The 25,714-nt window shown below is 47.2% G+C and overlaps 1 protein-coding gene across 1 annotated transcript in view; it reads right to left on the reverse strand.

Annotated features, from left to right (window-relative positions):
• The window catches only part of LOC122935448 (pecanex-like protein 2), a 644,117-nt gene that overhangs the window by 594,171 nt on the left and 24,232 nt on the right, over positions 1–25,714 (reverse strand). Inside the window, exon 3 of the mRNA XM_044291215.1 lies at positions 2,531–2,672. Coding sequence (XP_044147150.1) covers positions 2,531–2,672 — 142 coding nt within the window. The remainder of the gene's footprint in view (positions 1–2,530; positions 2,673–25,714) is intronic.

Genomic DNA, 25,714 nt, shown 5'->3' on the forward strand with positions numbered 1-25,714 from the left:
GAAGGATACAGAAAGCTGTCAGAGATTTCAGCTGTCTGTTTCCACAGTTAGGAACATATTGAGGAAATGGAAGACCACAGGCTCAATTCAAGTTAAGGCACGAAGTGGCAGACCAAGAAAAATCTTGGATAGACAGAAGCGACGAATGGTGAGAACAGTCAGAATCAACCCACAGACCAGCACCAAAGACCTACAACATCATCTTGCTGCAGATGGAGTCACTGTGCATCGTTCACCATTCGGCACACTTTACACAAGGAGATGCTGTATGCGAGAGTGATGCAGAGGAAGCCTTTTCTCCGCCCACAGCACAAAAAGTGCCACTTGAGGTGGGCTAAAGCACATTTGGACAAGCCAGCTTCATTTTGGAATAAGGTGCTAAGGACTGATGAAACTAAAATTGAGTTATTTGGCCATAACAAGGAGCGTTATGCATGGAGGAAAAAGAACACAGCATTCCAAGAAAAACACCTGCTATCTACAGTAACATATGGTGGTGGTTCCATCATGCTGTGGGGCTGTGTGGCCAGTGCAGGGACTGGGAATCTTGTCAAAGTTGAGGGACACATGGATTCCACTCAGTATCAGCAGATTCTGGAGACCAATGTCCCGGAATCAGTGACAAAGCTGAAGCTGCCCCGGGGCTGGATCTTTCAACAAGACAACAACCCTAAACACTGCTCAAAATCCACTAAGGCATTTATGCAGAGGAACAAGTACAACGTTCTGGAATGGCCACCTCAGTCCCCAGACCTGAATATAATTGAAAATCTATGGTGTGACTTAAAGAGAGCTGTCCATGCTCGGAAGCCATCAAATCTGAATGAACTAAAGATGTTTTGTAAAGAGTGGTCCAAAATACCTTCAACCAGAATCCAGACTCTCATTGGAACCTACAGGAAGCGTTTAGAGGCTGTAATTTCTACAAAAGGAGGCTCTACTAAATATTGATATCATTTTTTTTTTGTGGTGCCCAAATGTATGCACCTGCCTAATTGTGTTTAAACAATAATAGCACAATTATAGCACACTTTCTGTAAATCCAATAAACTTCATTTCACTTCTCAAATATCACTGTGTGTGTCTCCTATATGATATATTTAACTGACATTTTTTATCGTAACAACCAACGATTTATACAGGAAAATCATGACTTGCATATAATGTTTTAGACGGTCAGCTCAGCAGCAGGCCCTCACCTACAATCTTTTAGAGGGTCAGCTCACCAAAATCGATTTTATCTTCAGTTTTGTGTATATTAGTGTCAATCTGTAAAAGTGGCGTACTACTCGGACAACATCGTTCCCAGCAGCGACCTGGGAGTCAAAGATGCATCCAGACATCCTCCCCATGCTGTTCCCGAACCATTTCGGTGGTGTTTCCATCAAGTTATGACCTTTTCCTATGAACCAGACACCCTCCTCTCTTCAGAGCAGGGGTGCCTGGTTTAATGCTCAGGTTCTCCCATTGGTGTTCAACCCGAGCACCCAAACACCCAAGCACTTTGGTACTCGATCAACACTACTGCACATGCACAGACCTTTAAAAGTGTGAAAAAGATAAATACCGGATCCGTTTTTCCGGATGACAACCGGAGAGACGGATCCGGTATTGCAATGCATTTGTGAGACGGATCCGGATGCGGTATCCATTTGCATACAGATTTCTGGATCCGGAACTGCCTGCCGGAATCAAGCAATGCAAATGAAGGGCCAGCCGCAGCCATCTTGCTTGAAGATCTGGCACGAAATCTCGCAAATCAATTCGCTAACACGCAGCACGAGGAAATTCGACTTCAAGGCTAATAGAATTTGTCCTGAAATTTGGATCAAAATCCACTTAGTGGGATTAGATTCGCTCATCTTTAGTCATATGTGCAGCTCCAGCCCGCCATTGACCCACGTGACGCTTGGGGGACACATGATCGCTGTGGAGAATGGAAGTTTACAAGCGGCAACTGACGGGCATCTATGGTAGTGGAAGACCGAAGAAGCAGAAAGCAGAGGCAAGGATCAGGGAAGTATGCTTCCCTTCGTAGGTTCCACAAGGTGGAGGGGCATCTGACAGAAAGGCTCACAAAGCTAGACAACCCCTTTAGGAAAAATTTTAAGAAGCGTTCAAAAATACGTAACATAAAATACTGTCCCTAATCTCAGAACACAACTCGATGAAAGTACTACAGAAAGCCAGAAAAGAAACCACGGAGAGAAAATGTAAAAGTAAAAGTCTGCAAATCCACTAGTGCTCTCTATCCTATCAACTTCAAATCATTGTGCCGCTATAAGAGATAAGAAATGTTTAAAGCCTCATTCACACATCAGTGTTTTGATAGGTGATTTCCATCACTGATTGTGAGCACAAACCAGAATTGGAGCATCCACAGATATAAGGTATAAGAGATAGATCTGCCCCTGTTCTGTGTCCGAACACTGATGTGTGAATGAGGCATAATACTGGTACTATTCAGAAAACTCTGTCTAAATATTTGTATTCTCCTTAAAAGTATAATATATTTAAAAAAAGAACTTACTGTTTTCCAAACCGTTTGAAACCACTGATTGATAAGGCTTCAGTAGTAACTGCATTTAAAATGATTGATGGGTATAAGATATATTTTTCAAAACAGACAAGCCAAATATAAAGCTTTTCAAACCACATTAACTGAGCAGCATCTAAAACCAGAAACAAAAAATGTCAGTTTTATGTAAAAAAATAAAAATAAAGACAAACACAGCAGCACATCTTATTTGATCAAGCTATAAAACAAGTTAAATAATAATATATCGTTTTTTGGGAAAAGATTAGTATACGTTGTCATTTATTGATTTATATCTGTGTTCATTCTGGGCTCTAAATTCAAGAACGTGGTCATATCAGTGACTGTGTATACAGAGATACTGTAGCTGTTAGTCATAGAGGAAAGCCTGTCAATTACATAGTCTACTTGACTTCAAATACCAGAATGAACAGGAATTTAAATGAATGAGATACAAGTTTTACAGAATCTTCTCCAATAAAACTATACACTACCTAAAAAAGAATGAACCTAAAATCCACTCTAACCTTTACAAGTGAACTTAATGTGACCTTCTCTAAACTTTTGAATGCATATGTCCAACTTTTCATAGTTTCAGTTCTTTTTGTACAACTTGCTGTTCTCTAACAAGGAGCTTAACAGCAAAATTTACAACAGGTGTTTGATCCATGAATTGCCCGATAAATTTCCTGGTTCAATTAGAACTTGTATTTAAACAGTCCTCCTCATTATGCTGTTCCCATTTTGACATCATGAGACCAAGACAACACCTAAAAATTGATCAACAGTACCTCGCCGTTGCGATGCTTCAAGCAGGATGTTCTCAGACGGAAGTGGCCACTGAGCTTAGAGTGTCACAGAGTGTCATCAGCAGGTTGCAACATAGATACAGAGAGACTGGAAGAGTCACAAAAAAGCATAGAAGTGGACATCCTTTGGCCACATCCCACACTGATAACCGCTTCATTGTGAACAAATGTGCCCTGTGGAACTGGATGATAAATGCCACACAACTCCAGGCACATTTAAAAGAGGTGAGAGGCACCCAAGTGTCATGTCAGAACATTTGAAACATTTACATCAGCATGGTCTACATGCTAGATGACCTACAAGGGTACCTGACCAGAGGCATCATAATCTTTCATGGGCCAGGGAGCATCTACACTGGACAAGGGACCAGTGGGCCTCAGTCGATTCACGTTGAGCAGAAATGATGGCTGCCAACGATGTTGGAGACGTCAAGGAGAGCGCTATGTATCAGCCACTGTTGTCACCAGACGAGCTTTTGGTGGTGGTGGGGTACCAGTATAGGCAGGTGTGTCTACTCAATACAGAACTGCCCTACACTTTGTGAATGGTACAGTTACAAGACCATACTAAAATGGAGTGGCTTGCACTTTCCCCAGACCTGAAACCCATTGAAAATCAATGGGATTAGCTGAGTCGCTGTGTGGCTGCTCGTAACTCTGCACCCCAGAACCTCAATGATCTGAGAACTGCCCTTCAAGAAGAGTGGGATGCCATGCCCCAGCACACAATAAGTCAACTTTTTGTCATGAGATGTTGTTGTCAAGCTGTAATTGATGCTCAAGGCCACATGACAAAGTTTTTGAGACATTGACATTTTTTGTGGGGACGTGCTTCTACTTTAATGCCCTACTTTCATGATATAATATCACTGTAGCGTGAACTTTTCACATTTTCCATAAATTTCACCCGAAAGCAGGATGGCACTGACCAATGTACATCCAATAAAAATATTTCTTTATTTGTGCAAAATAAACTTCAATACAGCAGACCAGGGCGGCACGCAGTCCTCCCACACATAGTAGCGGTGACGGCCGTTTCGCGCAGACACGTGCTTCTTCAGGCCACTGACGTTAACGCGTACTCTTGCGCTGCTTCTTAAACACCTTGTGGTACAGTTGCCATGAACACGCATTACGCCACCGTACCTTTGTTTAGTTATTAAAACAACACAGCATCATGATACAATCAGTTTAGTCCTATGGCTGATTGTATACGTAAGGCCATGTATAATAATTGGGACATTTTGAGAAGGGACACTTTTTTTGCAAAGTACGTGGTCGACAAACCATTAATAACATTCAGGAGGAGCCACACTATTAGGGACAAAATATTAAGGAGTCGCTTTGTAGCTGAGACAAGGAATACTTGGCTACGAGATAGTAGGCCTAAGGGAAACTTTAAATGCGAGAATTATTCCTTTTGCAGGGTTAACTCACAAAGAAAAGTGTTAGATTTTGGAGGTGTCCACCATATGGTTAACAGCTTTATAACCTGTAGGAGCACATTTGTGGTTTACTTACTTAAATGCCACTGTGGCCACTTTTACATAGGGAAGACGATTAATTGCCTGTTCGAAAGGGTTAGGGAACATATCAACTCTGTACAATCAGGTAAAGGTTGTCCCAGGTTTATCAAGCACATAAGAGAGGTGCATGGAGGGAGTTGTGATACCCTGTGGTTTGCTGGTATAGAGATGTTTCCCAACCCCCCACTAGGTGGGGATAGACACTGTTTGCTATTACAAAAGGAAGCTAGGTGGATCCTACGCACAGGAGCGCTGGGTCAATTAGGATCGACTGATAGAAATGACTTAAGTGTTTTTCTATAGAAATCTGCATATTATTGTTTACATGTTTTTAATATCATGATGCTGTGTTGTTTTAATAGCTAAACTGAGGCACGGTGGAGTCATGCGTGTTCATGGCAACTGTACCACAAGGTGCTTAAAAAGCAGCGTGAGAGTACACGTTGACATCATTGGCCTGAAGAAATGCATGTCTGCGTGAAACGGACATCACCGCTACTATGTGTGGAGGAATGCGTGCCGCCCTGGTCTGCTGTATTAAAGTATATTTTGCACAAATAAATAAGTATTTTTAATGGATCTACACTAGTGAGAGCCGCCCTACTTATTTTTCTACTCTATAAATTACATGTTTATTGCGCAGTTAGGGTTATGATGGATGCAGCAATGGCAAATATGTGGACATTTAATTTGCGCTTTTTTTATTGAAAAGTGTTTTATCAAAGAAAAACTTTTTTTAAAACTATTTAATAGACCCACAAGGGGACTATAATAGGCAATCTTTTGATCACTTGTAAAATACATTGCACTATTGCAATGCATTTTAATGTCAGTCCTTTACAGAGGCGAAGCCCATGGAAAACACCTGAAGCAGGCCTGAGGCCTACACTAGATCCAAGCCTGCCTTCACCAACATTGGCACCCCTCAATCTCATTTGCAGGGTGCAAATGCGATACAGAGGGAGCCTGCTTCTTCTGTAACAGCTTACATGAGACAGGCGCCTTTACCCCTGGCATGTGAGGGGTTAAATACCTTGAATTAGTGCTCCTGCTGGTCTAGGCTATTAGGGCATCATAAGACACACATTTCATACATATACTGCTATTTTCCCAAGCCCCCCCCCCCCAAAAAAAAAAAATATATTAAAAAAAATTGAACTGTCTGAAGATGCCCTGACAGATAATTATAGACAAAATATTACATTGCAGTGTATTATAAGACAGCGTTGCATTCTTGTATTTTGTATTGCTATATATTGCAACTAGTATTTCATGTTTTCACTCAGAAATTTAAAATGCTACCCTCTGTATTCTAAGACACACGTTGCACACATATACTCTATTGTGATTATCCCAAACCAAAAAAACTAAATTAAACTGTCTGGAGATGTCACAGATTTTGTTCTAGTATCCCCCCCCCCACACACAAAAAACAACTGTATTTGTGTTAAAATGGGGAAAATGCTTTTGAGGTTCTGGAGCAGTAGATGCAACTAGAAGGCACTGCCAGGCACACCCAGCCTTAGATTCTCACTTCTCACTTCCTGGCTAAAAGCTTTCCCTGCCTTTCCCTATTCTGCACAATTCCTCTTCTTTTCTACCCTTTCCCTTTAATTTCCCTCACACTAGAATAGAAGCTTTAGGCCCCTTTCACACGAACGTAACAGATTATGTCTGGATGCGTTCAGGGTTCGTTCAGGGAAACGCACACTATTTTGCAAGTTCAGTCAGTTTTGTCTGCGATTGCGTTCAGTTCAGTTTTTTTCTGCGCTGAGGCAATGCGTTTTTTTTATTTTTATATATATAATCTTTATTGAGCCATTCAATAACATAAAAAAGAAAAAAGAATAGTGGAAAACTGCAAGTCCCCACTATTCTTAAACAAATCAAAACAAATTCCAGGTTTGTCAGATATAAATCATGGAACAAATTGATATCTAGGTGGTTATTCATTAGGACGCCAATATTACACATCACTTTTGGACTTATATCTACTTTAAAGTACATATTTGAGATTAATAGTTAATCATTCGATTGATATAACTGAGGAACATATCTAAAAATCTCCTCTGAGAAGCGCATCCGATAGATAGATCTAATTGACACATCTGAAAGGCATAGCCAGAAGACACATCCGAGACGGGTCTCAAAAACAGGAGCAGTTCTTTCTGTGTTTTAGTGTATGTGAAGCTAAAGGGAGTGTTAGTAATGGGGGGGTAAATTTAGACAAAACCACCGTATAACAGTCAACCTTGGGAGATCTCGCTTCGTCAGGTTTTCGCCTAATAACCCCTAAAGGATATCCATCGACTCCATATCTTCAGGAATTTGAGATGTGATCTCATTTCCCATGAGTCTAACTCCTCTAGGCGGTATATTTGGTCAATTTTTTGTAACCATTGTTCCGTATTGGGAACTTCCGTTGATAACCACAATAGGGGGACTAGTAATTTGGCGTTGTTCAATAATTGTTTAAAAAGTGCCAGATTGGGTGATGGGGGATCATGGGGAAAGAGATTTAGGAGAGTAACCTCTGGTGTTGGAGCAATGTTAGAACCACAGATTTTATTGCAAGTTAGAAAAATCGTAAACCACCATCTCGACAGAATTGGGCACAACCACCAAATATGGAGAAATGTACCTGTATGCTTTGAGCATTTCCAACATGTGTCAGACGCTGAGGTTGAGTATAAACAGGTCTTGTCAGGGGTTTTATACCATCGTGTAATAATTTTATAGTTATTCTCCTGGATCTTAACGCATCTTGAGGCTTTATGAGGGGAGTTATAAATGTTGATGGTTTCTTCAGGGGAGAAACATTTCCCTAAGTCTTTTTCCCACATTCTAATGAAAGCTGGCGTCAGGGCAGTAGGAGGGGTCCTCAACCTGTTGTACCACTGTGAAATCGGTTTACGTGGGGAATACTCTTGAGAAATCAAGTGCTCAAACCATGTTATCGGGCGTAACAAGTTTTGTATTTGGATGTTTTGAGACAGATAGGCCCTCAAAAAATGGAGTCCATTGAAGCTAGAATAAGGTACTTTCAGAAGATCGTTCATTGCTTTTATAGAGATCAGTTGGCCATCTTCGTAGAAATCGATCAATCTCGCCTTAGCCTGTCTAACCTCTGTAGGTAGGCTGTTTTGTAAGGCCTGGGGGGGCTAAGTTAAATATGTCACTAATTATTAGAATGGGAGAAGGAAGTGGAGAGCTTAGAGGCGAGGACTGTAGGTCATTCCATGTGTGTAGGGTAGGCTTCATTATTGGGGTAACTTCCGGATGGAGAGGAAGAGGTGACATCCGTCCTAGAAGCGCAGCTCTAAAAGGAATCCCAAGTAAGGATTCTTCTATCGGGACCAACGATTTCTGTTTGGGGGCAATCATCTAATCCACCACTCTAGTGAGTAATACCGCTTTGCCATATAGTGCTGGATCTGGTAACGATATACCTCCTCTCTCTCTTGGATAAGACAGACATTTATAAGATAATCTGGCTTTTTTCTTGTTCCAGATGAAAGCTCGAAACATGGTCCTAAGTTTAGAATGGAATGAGGCGGGAACTGGGATAGGTAGGGTCTGTTGGAGGTAGGCAAGTTTAGGAATAATGAGGGAAAGCAGGATATTTTTCCTCCCAAACCATGAGAGTATAGGGACATCCAGAGAATTCAAATCTTCAGACAATTTGTTTTGGAGAGGGATATAGTTTAAATTGAAAAGCTGGTTCGGATCTGTACTCATTTTTACCCCTAGGAATGTTACAAAGGGGAATGACCAATTAAAAGGAGAACATGCTTCAAGATGGCTTTTAAAGATTTTTTAAGGCCAGTGGAGATTATTAAAGATTTATTGTGGTTCACTTTGAAATTGGAAAATGATCCATATGTTTCTAAATGGCCATAGATCTTAGGGAGAGCAGTTTCAGGATTGCTAACAATTAGAAGCAAATCATCCGCAAAGGCGGCAATTTTATGCTGCTGGTCACCTAAGGTTATTCCCTGAATATCCCCATCTAATCTAATGGTCTGTAGTAGAGGTTCTAAGGCGAGGACAAATAGGAGTGGGGATAAGGGACAGCCTTGGCTTGTGCCATTGCGAATCTTAAATGGGGCAGAAAGGGTGTCATTTACCCGAACTAATGCTGAGGCATGTTGATACATAGCTTTTATTGCATGTATAAAAGGGGAAGGGAAAGTGCGAGACTGCAATACTGAATACATAAAGGACCAGTTGACCCTATCGAAAGCCTTCTCAGCATCTGTGCTGAGAAGGACTAGGGGGAGTTTTTTTTTTTTTTTACATAATGGATGATATTGAGGATCCGGGCCGTATTATCCTTTCCTTCTCTTTGTTTTACAAAACCCACTTGATCTCTTTGGATTAATGACGGAAGGAGTCCCGCCAGTCTATTTGCAAGTAACTTGGCTAAAAGTTTTAAATCGATATTAAGAAGGGAGATGGGTCTATAATTGGGGCATAATGCATGGTCTTTACCTTCTTTGGGGATTAGGGTAATGTGAGCTCTAGTCATATCAGCTGATAGAGGAGTACCTAATAGAGTGGCATTCCCCTTTTATAGCCTCTCCAACTACACATTCCAGGCCTCTCCCTTTGTTACATGAAATATGCTTGCTGCTGCATTTTATAATTTATGACATCAGGGCCAGATTGGGATTATAAAACAGTCCTGGCACACAAAAGAGGTATAATAGAAGCAATGTGTACAGGGGGTGGAGCCAATGTCTGAACTGTGAAGACATGCTTTGCTGAGCTCCACTTATCTTCTTGCTACGGGACCTGCTTACGTTAGCTGGCAGACTTCATAATGGTAAAGATTGGAGGACAAAAGCCTACAGACTCTACTGTAATCCCGAAGGGATCTAATCCTGGAGCAGGCATGGCGAAAGTCCTAAAGAAACTGGCTGTAATGCCTGCAGCTAAAGAAACCAAGATAGCGCCCTCAACGAGCGCACTCAAGCAGTCAATGAAGGAGGCCTGTCTGAGGGTAAAAGAGTTGGGGGTGAGTCTGTATGCTCCCGCACCTTACCTGTGTCCAGGCGTTTCATCAAACAAGCCCTGGCAGAAGTTTTGACCCCTCTCAAACAAGAGATCTCGGTACTAACCCATGAGATTCAGCATATAGGTTACAGGGTCGAGTACCTGGAAAACATCCAACAGGCCGCCCTGGAACACAGCTCAGTTGTCTCTCAATCCCTCTCCTCCTGCCAACAGCATATAAATTACTTGCATGTAGCTATGGAGGATCCTGAAACGGTGCCTAATGAAGAACTCATGTCCACCATTAAACAAATTGCTGAGACCCTCATGGAAAATGGCGACTCTTCTTGCATGATTATAGAAAGGGCTCATAGAGCTCTTAGACAGAAGCCAAAAGACTCTGAACCACCCAGAGACATTATCTGCCGATTTCTGAACTACATAGATAAGGAACAAATATTCAATGCGGCTAGAGCTTTAAATAACATCTCTTTCGGCGAATCATCCATTGCAATATACCAAGACCTTTCTCCTGTTACTCTAAGAAAGAGGAAAACTCTGAAACCCCTTACCGACCATCTCCGCAGCAAGCATATCCCTTATAGATGGACCTTTCCCTTTGACCTGACCTTTAAGTATTCAGAAAGACATAGAAACATAGAAACATAGAATGTGTCGGCAGATAAGAACCATTTGGCCCATCTAGTCTGCCCAATATATCTGAATCCTATGAATAGTCCCTGGCCCTATCTTATATGAAGTATAGCCTTATGCCTATCCCATGCATGCTTAAACTCCTTCACTGTATTTGCAGCTACCACTTCTGCAGGAAGGCTATTCCATGCATCCACTACTCTCTCAGTAAAGTAATACTTCCTTATATTACTTTTAAACCTTTGCCCCTCTAATTTAAAACTGTGTCCTCTTGTGGTAGTTTTTCTTCTTTTAAATATGCTCTCCTCCTTTACCGAGTTGATTCCCTTTATGTATTTAAAAGTTTCTATCATATCCCCTCTGTCTCTTCTTTCTTCCAAGATTTCCACTTATATGGATTTCGAAGAAGCATTCTCTATTATGGACATTTCTCCACTGGACACTGCAAATTGTGATGCGGTGTCCAAAATCACCTCACTACCAGATCTCCCGAAGATGACGCCCTGGGAGAAATCATCAACACCTAAGCGACAACGCATGAAATACCGCAGCGGCAACCTGACCCCCAGGAGGATATCTGAATCTACCTCTTAATCCTCTCTCACTAGTATTGTTAAGATCATACATGCAATGCTAATGTCTCTTCTAATGTTTCATCTGACTTTTTACTTCCCTTTCCCCCCTCCCCCACCCCCTCTTCTGAAGTCCATATCTCCCATCTTACTTAGTCCCAAAAAAAGCAAGACCTCTAATTTGGGTTAACCCCATTTTCCCCCCTCTGAAGAAGCCATCAAGCTTCACATTGTTGATAATGCTGCTATTTGCTACATTACCGCTACTTTACTGTTATGTTTTTGATTATCTCTTATATTTTCTTAGTGTAGAACACTTGGGTATTACTTCTACAACTATAGGTCAATCGCAGAAGGTGTATTTACTTTTCTAGAGGCTGCCAAGAAACCCCACTCTCCTAGCCATGACTGACCTCAAATTAGTGTCCTTCAATGTAAAGGGACTCAGATCCCCATCTAAAAGATCCCAAATTTTCTCCCTACTAGGGAAAGAAAAATGTTCTGTTATATTCCTCAAGGAAACCCATTATAAACATGGTAATTATCCAGATCTTTCCCTCTCTAAATTTCCGAATTGGTATCATTGTGGGGCAAATGGTGCAGCCTCTAGAAGAGTGAGTATAGGATTCAGAAAAGATGTTCCCTTCACATACTCTGCGCACACACAAGATCCCGATGGCAGATATATTATTCTAAAAAGGCTTATTGGCCATAGGATGTATACCTTTGTCAACATTTATGCTCCTAATTCTGACCAGATCACTTGGCTACTGTCTGTTTTGACCTGTCATGGTCTTACCTTCTTGCTGTTCTCCTTCGTTTGACATGTGCTGGCGGCCATCTTGGTTTCTGGGTTTCTTGTAGCCTCCCACCCTGCGGCTTCTCCTTCCCACTGGGAGGAGCTGGATGCCTAGCTCATATATATAGGAGGTCTGTGGCTTCAGTTCCTTGCTTGGTCCTCCTGTGTTCACATGCTTCTAAGACTGCTGCTGCTTCTGGTTCCTGATCCTGGCTTCGTCTGACTACCCTGCTGGTTCCTGATCCAGGCTTCGTCTGACTACCCTGCTGGTTCCTGATCCAGGCTTCGTCTGACTACCCTTCTGGTTCCTGACCTCTGGCTTCGCAAGACCCTGCTTCGGTTTAGCCATCCGTTTGGACTTTTGCCTTACAGCTTGATTTTCAATAAAGCCTTCTTATTTCCACTTATCTCTTGTTGTACGTCTGGTTCATGGTTCCATGACATTAGGATCAAGCCATGAATTCTGACGGTACAGGGCCATCCTCGCTACCTACGCTGGTTGCCAGACTTGATCAGCAGGATCACCTGTTGGGTCGGTTCGCTGTGGTGTTGCAAACCCTGCTTGAACGCACGGCTCATTTAGCTTCCGTTGCCGATGGGTCGGTTGTCGCTCCTGGACCCGCTCCTACTGCCGCTCCGGTTCTTGCGCCAGAGTCTACCCCGACACCTGTTGCTGCGCCTGCGGTGTTTCGGGGTATGACCGGTTCTGCCCCCCTTCCACAGCGCTTTGGGGGAGAGCCAACTCAGTGCTGAGGTTTCCTTAACCAGGTGGGCATTTATTTCGAGTTGCTGCCACATGCCTTTCCTACTGAGAGATCAAAGGTGGGCTTCTTGATCTCGCTGCTCTCGGACAAGGCCTTGGCCTGGGCCAGCCCTTTATGGGAGAACAACAATCCGGTGGTTGCCGAGTTTTCCGGTTTTGTTGCTTCTCTTCGAAAGGTATTTGATGTGCCGGCTCGTGCTGCCTCTGCTGCGAAGCTCCTTATGTCCATCAGACAGGGTTCACGATCCGTAGCTGAATACGCCATTGAGTTTCGTACCCTGGCAGCAGAGGTGGGCTGGAATAATGAGGCTCTGGTCGCTGCTTTCTCTTATGGTCTCTCGGATGCCTTGAAGGATGAGGTTGCAGCTAAGGACCTACCAGTGGAGCTCGAGTCTCTTATTTTTTTCCTGATTTTGATTGACACCAGACTCAGGGAGAGACCTTCCTTTAAGGAGAGCCTGCGGAGGCCTTCTAACAGATTGGCGCCTACGTTTGCTGTCCCACCCGTGCCTCCCTCTCCTCCCACGCCTCCTGGGGATGACTTGTCTGGGGGTGAACCCATGCAGCTGGGGTTTGCTCGCCTGTCCGAGGGGGAGAGGGCACTCCGGAGACGCGAGGGCCGATGCATGTACTGTGGTCTCGGTGGGCATTTTTGGTTGGCATGCCCGAACCGTTCGGGAAACGCTCGCACCTGAGATCCTGTCGGGGGCAGATCTTGGGTGGAGTCTCCTCGTCCCCGGTTTCCCGTGTTGACAAACCACTGATTACTGTTGTCCTCTCCTGGGTCGGGGGCTCGGTGACGACCCAGGCGTTGGTGGACTCTGGTGCTGGTGGTTTGTTCATTGATAGTGTGTTCGCTGCCGCCAATTCCATTCCTCTGCAGCCTCGAGGTTCCCCACTGGCTCTTGAGGCGATAGACGGCAGACCCCTTCTGCCGCCACACGTGACTCATGAGACCCTTCCAGTGGGGATGGCCATTGGTGCCGTTCACAGAGAGTCGGTCTGTTTCCAGGTTATTTCGTCTCCACACTACTCGGTGGTCTTGGGGTACCCCTGGCTCCAGAAGCATAATCCGACTTTCGATTGGAGATCGGCCGAGATCCTCTCGTGGTCACCGCAGTGTGGGGCTAGTTGCATCCATGGGTCTGTCAAGTTGCTGTGTACTTCCTCGGACTCTCTGTTGCCTCCTGAATACGAGGAGTACCGGGATGTATTCGATAAGGTGCGTGCGGTTGCCCTATCTCCGCACCGCCCATACGATTGTGCCATAGAGTTACAATCTGGTGCCGTTCCTCCTCGTGGCAAAGTCTATCCACTGTCGGTAGCGGAGAATGAGGCCATGGAGGAGTACGTGAGGGAGGCGCTTTCACGCGGACACATTCGCAAATCCTCGTCCTCGGCAGGGGCTGGATTTTTCTTTGTGAAAAAGAAGGGCGGTGAGTTGAGGCCTTGCATCGATTACAGGGGTCTCAATCGCATCACGATCAAGAACGCTTACCCGATACCCTTGATTTCCGAGCTGTTCGATCGCCTCAAAGGGGCCACGGTCTTTACCAAACTCGACCTGAGGGCGGCATATAACCTGGTAAGGATCAAGGCGGGCGATGAGTGGAAGACCGCGATTAACACCAGGACCGGTCATTATGAATCCTTGGTTATGCCCTTTGGGTTGTGCAATGCGCCCGCAGTCTTCCAGGAATTCATCAACGATGTTTTCCGTGACCTGTTGCAGCAGTGTGTGGTGGTCTATTTGGATGACATCTTGGTATATTCTGAATCCATGGAGGCCCACATTCTGGATGTCAGACGAGTGTTGCAACGGTTACCGGAGAACAAGCTGTTCGGTAAGCTTGAGAAATGCGAATTTCACCGATCTCAGGTAACCTTCTTAGGTTACATCATTTCCGCTGAGGGGTTCTCCATGGATCCTGAGAAGGTTTCGGCTGTCTTACAGTGGCCCCAGCCCAGTGGTCTTCGTGCCCTGCAGCGCTTTTTGGGCTTCGCCAATTATTATCGGAAGTTCATCAGGGACTTTTCCATGCTAGCCAAGCCTCTCACGGATCTGACCAGGAAGGGCAGTAATCCCCAGGTCTGGCCGCTCGAGGCCATCCGAGCTTTTGAGGCTCTAAAGTCCGCCTTTGTGTCGGCTCCGATTCTGTCGCATCCCAACCCTGGGTTGCCTTTTGTCCTTGAGGTGGACGCGTCTGAGACGGGAGTAGGCGCCCTTCTGTCTCAGCGTAGAACACCAGAGGGTCCTCTGCTTCCTTGTGGGTTTTACTCCCGGAAACTGTCTTCCGCGGAGTGCAACTATCAGATTGGTGACAGGGAGTTATTGGCCATCGTGCAGGCCCTTAAAGAATGGAGGCACTTGCTCGAGGGCTCGGTGGTTCCGGTTCTCATCCTGACGGACCACAAGAATCTGACCTACCTCTCTGAGGCCAAGAGATTGACACCACGTCAGGCCAGATGGGCTCTGTTCTTGTCACATTTTAATTACGTGGTCTCCTACCTACCCGGTTCCAAGAACATCAGAGCGGATGCCTTACCACGGCAGTACTCCGAGCTGTCCGGGGAGGAGTCGATTCCGACTTCGGTCATACCTCCGAATCAGATCCTGGCCGCCATTCGCACCAGCCTGACCTCTCCCCTGGGTGAGCAGATTTTGGCGGCTCAATCTGGTGCTCCCTCTGGGAGACCCAACGGCAGATGTTTTGTGCCTGAGGAGTTGCGCACTCGGTTGTTGCGAACCTACCATAACTCCAAGGCCGCGGGGCATCCTGGAAAGAATCCGCTGTCCTGGGCTGTTTCACGTCTGTTCTGGTGGCCTTCTCTACGTTCCGACATCGCCGCATATGTAGCGGCATGCCTCAGTTGTGACCAGAGTAAGTCCCCTCGGCACCGTCCGTTGGGCCTTTTGCAACCCATAGCCACCGGGGAGCGTCCATGGTCACACCTGGGGATGGATTTCATTGTGGACCTCCCTGCATCCTGAGGCCATACGGTCATTCTCATGATTGTGGATCAGTTTTCCAAAATGTGCCACTGTGTTCCTCTCAAGAAGTTACCCTCTGCACAAGAGTTGGCCACGATTTTTGCCAGGGAGGTCTTCCGGTTGCACGGTTTGCCCAAGGAGATTGTGTCGGGTCGGGGGAGTCAGTTTGTGTCCAGGTTCTGGCGTGCCTTTTGCTCCCAGTTGGGGATTCATCTCTCTTTCTCCTCGGCCTACCACCCTCAGTCCAATGGGGCCGCAGAACGATCCAATCAGGCCTTGGAGCAATTCCTTCGTTGCTATGTCTCCGATCACCAAGACAATTGGGTTGACCTCCTGCCTTGGGCTGAGTTTGCCAGGAACACGGTGGTGAACTCTTCCTCTGGGACGTCTCCCTTCATGGCCAATTATGGGTTCCAACCTGCCGTGTTACCGGAGGTATTCTCTCCCCAGGATATTCCGGCTGTGGAGGATCACCTTTCCGTCCTACGTGCTTCTTGGGTACAGATCCAGAGGTCCCTTGAGGTCTCTGCGCAGCGCCAGAGACTCCAGGCTGATCGCAGACGAGCGCCCGCTCCTTCCTACCAGGTCGGAGACCGCGTATGGTTGTCCACCCGCAACCTCAACCTTCGAGTGCCCACTCCCAAGCTGGCGCCTCGCTTTGTTGGTCCCTTCCGAGTGCTTCGCAGGGTAAACCCGGTAGCCTATGCCCTTGCGCTTCCTCCTGGCATGCGGATCTCCAACGTGTTTCATGTCTCCCTGTTGAAGCCACTGGTGTGTAATCGTTTCACTTCCTCGATTCCTCGGCCTCGTCCGGTCCAAGTGGGCAATCGTGAGGAGTATGAGGTGAGCAATATCCTGGACTCACGCCTGGTCCGCGGTCGGGTGCAGTTTTTGGTCCATTGGCGTGGTTATGGTCCAGAGGAGCGTTCGCGGGTTCCCTCCGCAGATGTCCATGCTCCTGCCTTGCTCCGAGCCTTCCACGCACGCTTCCCTCAGAAACCGTTCTTTACTCCGCGGAGGAGGGGCCCTTGAGGGGGAGGTACTGTCATGGTCTTACCTTCTTGCTGTTCTCCTTCGTTTGACATGTGCTGGCGGCCATCTTGGTTTCTGGGTTTCTTGTAGCCTCCCACCCTGCGGCTTCTCCTTCCCACTGGGAGGAGCTGGATGCCTAGCTCATATATATAGGAGGTCTGTGGCTTCAGTTCCTTGCTTGGTCCTCCTGTGTTCACATGCTTCTAAGACTGCTGCTGCTTCTGGTTCCTGATCCTGGCTTCATCTGACTACCCTGCTGGTTCCTGATCCAGGCTTCGTCTGACTACCCTGCTGGTTCCTGATCCAGGCTTCGTCTGACTACCCTTCTGGTTCCTGACCTCTGGCTTCGCAAGACCCTGCTTCGGTTTAGCCATCCGTTTGGACTTTTGCCTTACAGCTTGATTTTCAATAAAGCCTTCTTATTTCCACTTATCTCTTGTTGTACGTCTGGTTCATGGTTCCATGACATGACCATGGTGGAGAACATGCGGGAGGGATCCCTTGTCTTGGCGGATGACTTCAATGTGGCTTTACAACCCCTCGTTGACACATCCTCCAAGAGATCTTCATTCCAGATCTCTGAAAAAACTGAACTTCAGATTATATGATTTGGGTCTCATAGATATATGGAGGTGTTATAACCCGACCTGCATTGATTACTCCCTTTATTCTGCTCCAGGACATTCCTACAGCAGGATTGACAAAAAAAAAATTCCCTAAGGACCAAATACCCCTTTTTGCGGACGTGAAGATTGGTAACATCACCATCTCGGATCACTCCACTGTATTCTTTACTTTATGTCCGTCATCTGAATCAGGTAGGACTCCTATATGGAGACTCAAGAGTCAGTGCTGAGCAACGAAGGACATAAAAAATATTTCAAATCCCTTATAGATGAATACTTTCTATTAATAACAAGTTGAGCGGACATCTGGATGTTCGGGTTCAGCAGGTTCGGCCGAACTTGAAAAAAAAAAGTTCAGGTTCGGGACCCGAAATTGACCAGAACATGAACCTGAACCCCATTGAAGTTAATGGGGACCCGAACTTTTGACCACTAAAATGGCTCTAAAATAACCCTGGAAAGAGCTAGAGGGCTGCAAAAGGCAGCAAAATGTACTTAAGAGCATGGCAAATGCTCTGCAAACAAATTTGGATAGGTAAATAAATTAAAAAAACATAAAAGACCTTAAAAAATATGGAATGATGTAGGAGGAAGAGGTTGAGGAGGCGGTGAATGGGTGGATGTGGCCGTGTAGGCTCACGTGGCGGTCTAGTTGGAAGCGGCAGCGAAGGAAGAATAGGTAGCCAACACAGATGTGTGTTATTTTCCATTTTTACATAGGGGTATCCCCCAAAGTATTGGAAAATATAAAAAAAAAGGAAAAAGGGATAAGTGCACTTAAGTACAAGGATGGATGGTTGAGGCTGTTAGAACTGTCTATTCTGCACAAGGTACAGACAAGTCTTGTGGGATCCAGGCCTGGTTTATTTTAAAGAACGTGAGCTTGTCCACGTTGGCTGTGGACAGGCGAGTGCGTCTGTCTGTAATGACGCCTCCTGCCGTGCTAAATACACGCTCAGAGAGAACACTGGCTGCAGGGCAGGCCAGCACCTTCAAGGCATACAGGGCAAGCTCTGGCCATGTGGACAATTTGGAGACCCAGAAGTTGAATGGGGCAGAACCATCAGTCAGTGAGAGTAGGCGTGTGCACAGGTACTGTTCCACCATGTTGTTCAAATGCTGCCTCCTGCTAACACGCTCGATATCAGCATTTGGTGCCGGTTGTTTCGGCGAGGTGACAAAGCTTTTCCACATGTCGGCCATGCTAACCCTGCCTTCTGAGGTGCTGGCGCTGACACAGCTGCGTTGGCGACCTCTTCCTTCTCCCCTTCCTTCACCTTGTGCTTCCACTTGTCCCCCGGCGTCAGTCGTGAATGCTTTCAGGAGCGCATCTACCAGCATGTCCCTGTAGTCGCGCATCTTCCGATTACGCTCCAGTGAGGGAATTAAGGACAGCACATTGCCTTTGTAACGGGGATCCAGCGTGTGCCTGTAGTCGCGCATCTTCCGATCACGCTCCAGTGAGGGAATTAAAGATGGCACATTGCCTTTGTAACGGGTATCCAGCAGGGTGGCCACCCAGTAGTCAGCACATGTTAAAATGTGGGCAACTCTGCTGTCGTTGTGCAGGCACTGCAGATGTAGTCGCTCATGTGTGCCAGGCTGCCCAGAGGTAAGGACAAGCTGTCCTCTGTGGGAGGCGTACCGTCTGCATCCACTGTATCCCCCCAGCTGCGCACCAGTGATGGGCCCAAGCTGCGTTGGGTGCCACCCCGCTGTGAACATGCTTCATCCTCATCCTCCTCGTCCTCCAGTAGTGGCCCCTGGCTGGCCAAATTTGTACCTGGCCTCTGCTGTTGCAAAAAACCTCCCTCTGAGCCACTTCTAATAGACTGGCCTGAAAGTGTTAGAGATAACCCCTCTTCCTCCTCCTCGTCCTGGGCTACATTCTCTTCCATCATTGCCCTATGTGTTTTCTCAAGGAGACATAGAAGTGGTATTGAAACGCTGATAACAGCATCATCGCCACTGGCCATGTTGGTGGAGTTCTCGAAACAGCGCAACAGGGCACACAGGTCTCGCATGGAGGCCCAGTCATTGGTGGTGGTGCTGTTCCGCAGTGCGACTCACCCATGCGTGCTGCAGCTAAAACTCAACTATGGCCTGCTGCTGCTCGCACAGCTCCTCCAGCATGTGCAAGGTGGAGTTCCATCTGGTGGGCACGTCGCATATTAATGCAGTGAGAGGGAAGGCCGAAGTTACGCTGTAGAGCAGACAGCCAAGGGGAGGCAGGATGAGAACGCCGGAAGTGCACACAGATGGCCCGCACTCTATGCAGCAGCTCTGACATGTCGGGGTAGTTGTGAACAAATTTCTGCACCACCAAATTCAGCACATGCACAAGGCAAGGGATTTGCGGCAAACCGGCTAGTCCCAGAGCTGCAACGAGATTTCGCCCATTATTGCACACCACCAGGCCGGGCTTCAGGCTCACTGGCAGCAACCATTCGACGGTCTGTTGTTCTATACCCCGCCACAACCCCTGCACGGTGTGGGGCCTGTCCCCCAAACACATCAGTTTCAGAACGGCCTGCTGACATTTACCCCTGGCTGTGCTGAAGTTGGTGGTGAAGGTCTGTCGCTGACCGGATGAGGAGGTGGTAGAAGAGGAGGAGGAAGCCAAGTAGGAAGAGTAGGCAACAGGAGGCAAAGAATGATGCCCTGCGATCCTTGGCGGCGGAAGGATGTGCGTCAAACAGCTCTCCGCCTGGGGCCCAGCGGCCACTACATTTACCCAGTGTGCAGTTAGGGAGATATAGCATCCCTTGCCGTGCTTAATGGTCCACATATCTGTGGTTAGGTGAACCTTGCCACAGATGGAGTTGCGCAGTGCACACTTGATTTTATTGGATACTTGGTTGTGCAGGTAGGGCACGGGTCTCCTGGAGAAGTAGTGGCGGCTGGGAACAAAGTACTGTGGGACAGCAAGCGAATGAGCTATTTGAAGCTGTCCGTCTCCACCAGCCTAAATGACAGCATTTCAAAGTCCAGTAGTTTAGAAATGCTGGCATTCAGGGCCAGAGATCGAGGGTGGCTAGGTGGGAATTTACGCTTTCTCTCCAGGGTTTGTGAGATGGAGAGCTGAACGCTTCCGTGTGACATGATGGAGATGTTTGGTGACGGAGGTGGTGTTGTTGGTGGCACATCCTCTGTTTGCTGGGCGGCAGGTGCCAACGCTCCTCCAGAGGCGGAGGAAGAGGCTGCGGCAGCAGCAGAAGAGGGAGCAGGAGGACCCTGAGCCCTTTCTTGGTTTTGAAGGTGCTTACTCCACTGCAGCCCGTGTCTCGCAGGTTGTGCTAAGGTTCAGAACGTTAATGTCTCGCTTCAGGCTCTGATTGCACAGCGTGCAAACCACTCTGGTCTTGTCATCAGCACATTCTGTGAAGAAGTGCCATGCCAGGGAACTCCTTGAAGCTGCCTTTGGTGTGCTCGGTCCCTGGTGACAGTGGCCAGTAGCAGGCGAACTGTTTTGGCGACGGCTGCTCTGCTTTTGCCCACTGCTCCCTCTTTTGCTACGCTGTTAGCTCGGTCTCACCCCTGCCTCTTTGTAATGACCAGCAACACGCACAGGGAGGAAAAAGGGAAAGTCCTGCCCAAGGGAGAGGGAAAGGTGGTGACCCCTAACTCTCCTCGCGGCTGGCACCTGACTGCCCTGACGTCCCTAGACGGGTTCCTCACCTGTGCGGCGATCACGTGCCTAAACCCTGGCTTTCCCTGAAATGAACCCTAGATAATGAACAGGCCGGTGGGATCGCTAGTCCTCACCACTGCACTAAGAGGGAAACACCAGGGAGAGGACAGACAAACACAGACAAACACAAACACCCAGGTGGACGACAACAACTGTCCACAAAGGTCCAACAGGGATCCGGAGGGTAGCGTTCTAAAGCAACAATCAGAGAACGCAGCAACACAGCTCCAGTGGGTCAGAATAGATGTCCAGGCAGGAAGCTCTATATCTGGCAACCAGAGAAGTGGGAGAGGGGAATATAAGGAGGATTGGGAGTGCTGGACAAGGAACAGCTGAGAGAAGGAGCTATGGATCCCTGAGTGAGCAAAAAGGGTTTGCAAAGCAAACCCAGAAAGCTACAATAAGGAAACATCCCTATCTTACACAGAGCGTGCAGCCAACCGCTGCAACCTCCTGACCCCGGGTACAACGGAGTCAGGCGTGGCTCTTGACACCCTCGTGACAGTACCCCCCTCTCTACGAGGGGCCTCTGGACACTCAGTACCAGGTCTCTCAGGATGAGAGGCGTGAAAAATCCGAACTAGCCTGTCGGCGTTTACCTCAGACGCAGGAACCCACATTCTTTCCTCGGGACCGTAACCTCTCCAGTGCACCAGATATTGGAGAGAGCGGCGGACCCGACGAGAATTAATAATTTTGGATATCTGAAATTCTGAATTACCATCCACGACAACAGGAGGGGGTGGCAGCGGTGACGGTTCTAGAGGTGGAACATATTTTTGGACTGCCCCCTATAAGAAGTGACGCCACTCCTCAAACGCAGGTTTAATAGCTAACAGTTCCCTATTGCCAATATCGTAGTTCTGTTCTGCTGCAGATAGTTTTTTAGAAAAGAAAGCACAAGGACGCCATTTGCCAGGAGACGGACCTTGAGACAGTACAGCCCCCACTCCCACCTCTGACGCATCGACTTCAACAATAAAAGGCTGAGAGACATCAGGTTGGACTAGTACAGGTGCTGAGGTAAACCTCTCTTTTAGAGAGGAAAAAGCAACTTTAGCGACGTCAGACCATTTTGAAAAATCAGTCCCCTTCCTAGTCATGTCAGTAAGGGGTTTTATGATCACCAAATAATTTTTAATGAATTTCCTATAGAAATTCACGAAGCCCAAGAACCGTTGTAGTGCTTTGAGGTTCTCAGGAAGATCCCAATCCAAAATTGCCTGGACCTTCCTAGGATCCATACGGAAACCTGACGCAGATAAATAATAACCTAGGAATTGTATCTCCTGAATGGCAAAAACACATTTTTCAATTTTAGCATGTAATTCATTTGTCCGTAGGACCTGTAGTACTTGTCTGACATGCTCCTCATGTGTTCTCAGATCAGACGAATAAATTAAGATATAATCTAGGTATATTACCACAAACCTGCCGATTAGATGACTAAAAATGTCATTAACGAAATGTTGAAAGACGGCAGGAGCATTGGTCAGGCCGAAAGGCATAACTAGATTTTCATAATGCCCCTCAGGGGTGTTAAAAGCTGTTTTCCACTCATCCCCCTCTTTAATATGAATCAGATTGTAGGCCCCCTAAGATCGAGTTTGGAGAACCACCTAGCACCCGCAATCTGGTTAAACAGGTCAGGAATGAGAGGAAGAGGGTATGGGTCTCGGATGGTTATCCGATTTAATTCACGAAAATCTAGGCAAGGACGCAGGCCCCCATCTTTCTTTTTCGAAGAAAAACCCTGCAGCCACGGGTGAAGAAGAGGGTCTGATGTGTCCCTTAGCCAAGCTCTCGGAGATATAATCTTTCATGGCTTGTCTCTCTGGACCCGAAAGATTATATAACCTGGTCTTGGGTAATTTTGCGCCGGGAATAAGGTTAACCGGGCAATCATAAGGACGATGAGGTGGTAACTTCTGACAACCCTTTTCAGAAAAAACATCCTCAAAGTCCGAAACAAATGTAGGTAGGGAAGTTATGGAGGCGACTAAGCAATTGCTATTTAAGCAATTTTCTCTGCACGGCTCACTCCACTCCAATATCTCCCTGGCCTGCCAATCCACCACTATATTGTGCGCTACCAACCAGGGAAGACCCAGCACTACTGGAGCGGGAAGCCCCTCCAGAACAAAACATGAGAGCATCTCGTTATGGTGGTCCCCTACCCGAAGGTGTAAATTATGAACAATGTGGGTGAGATTTCTCTGAGACAGAGGAGCAGAATCAATAGCAAATATGGGAATAGGTCTCTGTAGTGTACAGACAGACAAACCTATAGTGCGGGCAAAATGGGCATCTATCAAATTTACCCCTGCTCCACTGTCTAGAAAGAAAAAAATAGTCTCTGTCTTATCACCAAAAACAATAACCGCTGGCAACACAAATTGTGATGTACGTATGGAGGAAACGTATACCCCCCGGCTGACATCCTCCACAGAGCCTGGGGTTAGTAGTTTTCCGACGTTTTTTTGTTTCTGAGGAAAGAAGAACAGACATTAATGAAATGACCCCTCTCCCCACAAAAAAAACAAAAACCACGCCTACGGCGAACCACAGGAGGACGGACCTGACGAGTAGTTCCTCCTAGCTGCATAGGCTCGTCTAAGTCCGTACAGACTAACTGCTGCTTGGGAGGGGTTACCAATGGCTCCGGTTTTTTCAACCTGTCCCTAAGGCGTCTATCTATACGGATAGAAAGGGACATAACTGCATCAAGGGAAAAGGGGGTCTCATACAATGCAAGCGCATCCTTAACCCTTTCGGATAACCCAGAGCAGAACTGACTCCTGAGAGCCAGGTCGTTCCATTGGGTATCCGTAGCCCACCTACGGAAGTCAGAGCAATAGTCCTCTACCGGCCGCTCTCCTTGTAGGAGTCTCCGTAATTTTGATTCAGCCAGTGCGACTCGGTCAGGGTCGTCATATATGAGACCCAAGGCCCCGAAAAACTCATCCACTGACCGAAACACTTGAGAATCAGTAGGTAAAGAGAACGCCCAGGACTGCGGGTCCCCCTGCAGCAGGGAAATAACCCCCACCCGCTGTTCTTCATTACCAGAGGAGTAAGGGCGCAGTTTAAAGTATAATTTACAGGCCTCACGGAAAGTCAAAAACGTGTCCCTTCCCCCAGAAAATCTGTCAGGGAGAGGGACCTTGGGTTCCGCAACAACCTGGTTACCAGTAGCAACTGCTGGGCTTGCGGTCTGTTGTAATTGCTGCTGTTGCTGCTGTTGCTGGAGGACCGACGCCTTCAATCCTGCCACCTCCAAAGACAGGCCATTAAATTGTTCGGACAGAGCAGCAATTTGATCCATACTGGATTCTAAGTAGGTAAAAAATATTTTTTATTTTTCTTACCTACACAAAAATAAGGGCCAGATATAATGTAATGACCGGCAACACGCACAGGGAGGAAAAAGGGAAAGTCCTGCCCAAGGGAGAGGGAAAGGTGGTGACCCCTAACTCTCCTCGCGGCTGGCACCTGACTGCCCTGACGTCCCTGAACGGGTTCCTCACCCGTGCGGCGATCACGTGCCTAAACCCTGGTTTTCCATGAAATGAACCCTAGATAATGAACAGGCCGGTGGGATCGCTAGTCCTCACCACTGCACTAAGAGGGAAAGACCAGGGAGAGGACAGACAAACACAGACAAACACAAACACCCAGGTGGACGACAACAACTGTGCACAAAGGTCCAACAGGGATCCGGAGGGTAGCGTTCTAAAGCAACAATCAGAGAACGCAGCAACACAGCTCCAGTGGGTCAGGATAGATGTCCAGGCAGGAAGCTCTATATCTGGCAACCAGAGAAGTGGGAGAGGGGAATATAAGGAGGATTGGGAGTGCTGGACAAGGAACAGCTGAGAGAAGGAGCTACGGATCCCTGAGTGAGCAAAAAGGGTTTGCAATGCAAACCCAGAAAGCTACAATAAGGAAACATCCCTATCTTACACAGAGCGTGCAGCCAACCGCTGCGACCTCCTGACCCCGGGTACAACGGAGTCAGGCGTGGCTCTTGACACCCTCGTGACACTCTTCCTCCGAACTGTGAAAGTCAGTGGCACGACCTTCATTCCATGTGGGGTCTAGGATCTCATCGTCCCCTACATCGTCTTCCACCCAGTCTTCCTCCCTGACCTCCTGTTCAGTCTGCATACTGCAGAAAGACGCAGCAGTTGGCACCTGTGTTTCGTCATCATCAGAGGCGTCTTGAGGTGGTATTCCCATGTCCTCATCAGGAAACATAAGTGGTTGTGCGTCAGTGCATTCTATGTCTTCCACCCCTGGGGAAGGGGTAGGTGGATGCCCTTGGGAAACCCTGCCAGCAGAGTCTTCAAACAGCATAAGAGACTGCTGCATGACTTAAAGGCTCAGACAGGTTCCCCGATATGCATGGGGGTGATGTGACAGACTGATGGGCATGGGTTTCAGGCGCCACCTGTGCGCTTTCTGCAGAAGACTGGGTGGGAGATAATGTGAACCTGCTGGATCCACTGTCAGCCACCCAATCGACTAGCGCCTGTACTTGCTCAGGCCTTACTATCCTTAGAACAGCATTAGGCCCGACCAAATATCGCTGTAGATTCTGGCGGCTACTGGGACCTGAGGTAGTTGGTTCAGTAGGACATGTAGCTGTGGCAGAACAGCCACGTCCTCTCACTGCACCAGAGGCTCCACCAACACCACCACCACGACCATGACTGCGTC

This window comes from Bufo gargarizans, chromosome 4, assembly GCF_014858855.1.
Source record: "Bufo gargarizans isolate SCDJY-AF-19 chromosome 4, ASM1485885v1, whole genome shotgun sequence".
Lineage (NCBI taxonomy): Eukaryota > Metazoa > Chordata > Amphibia > Anura > Bufonidae > Bufo > Bufo gargarizans.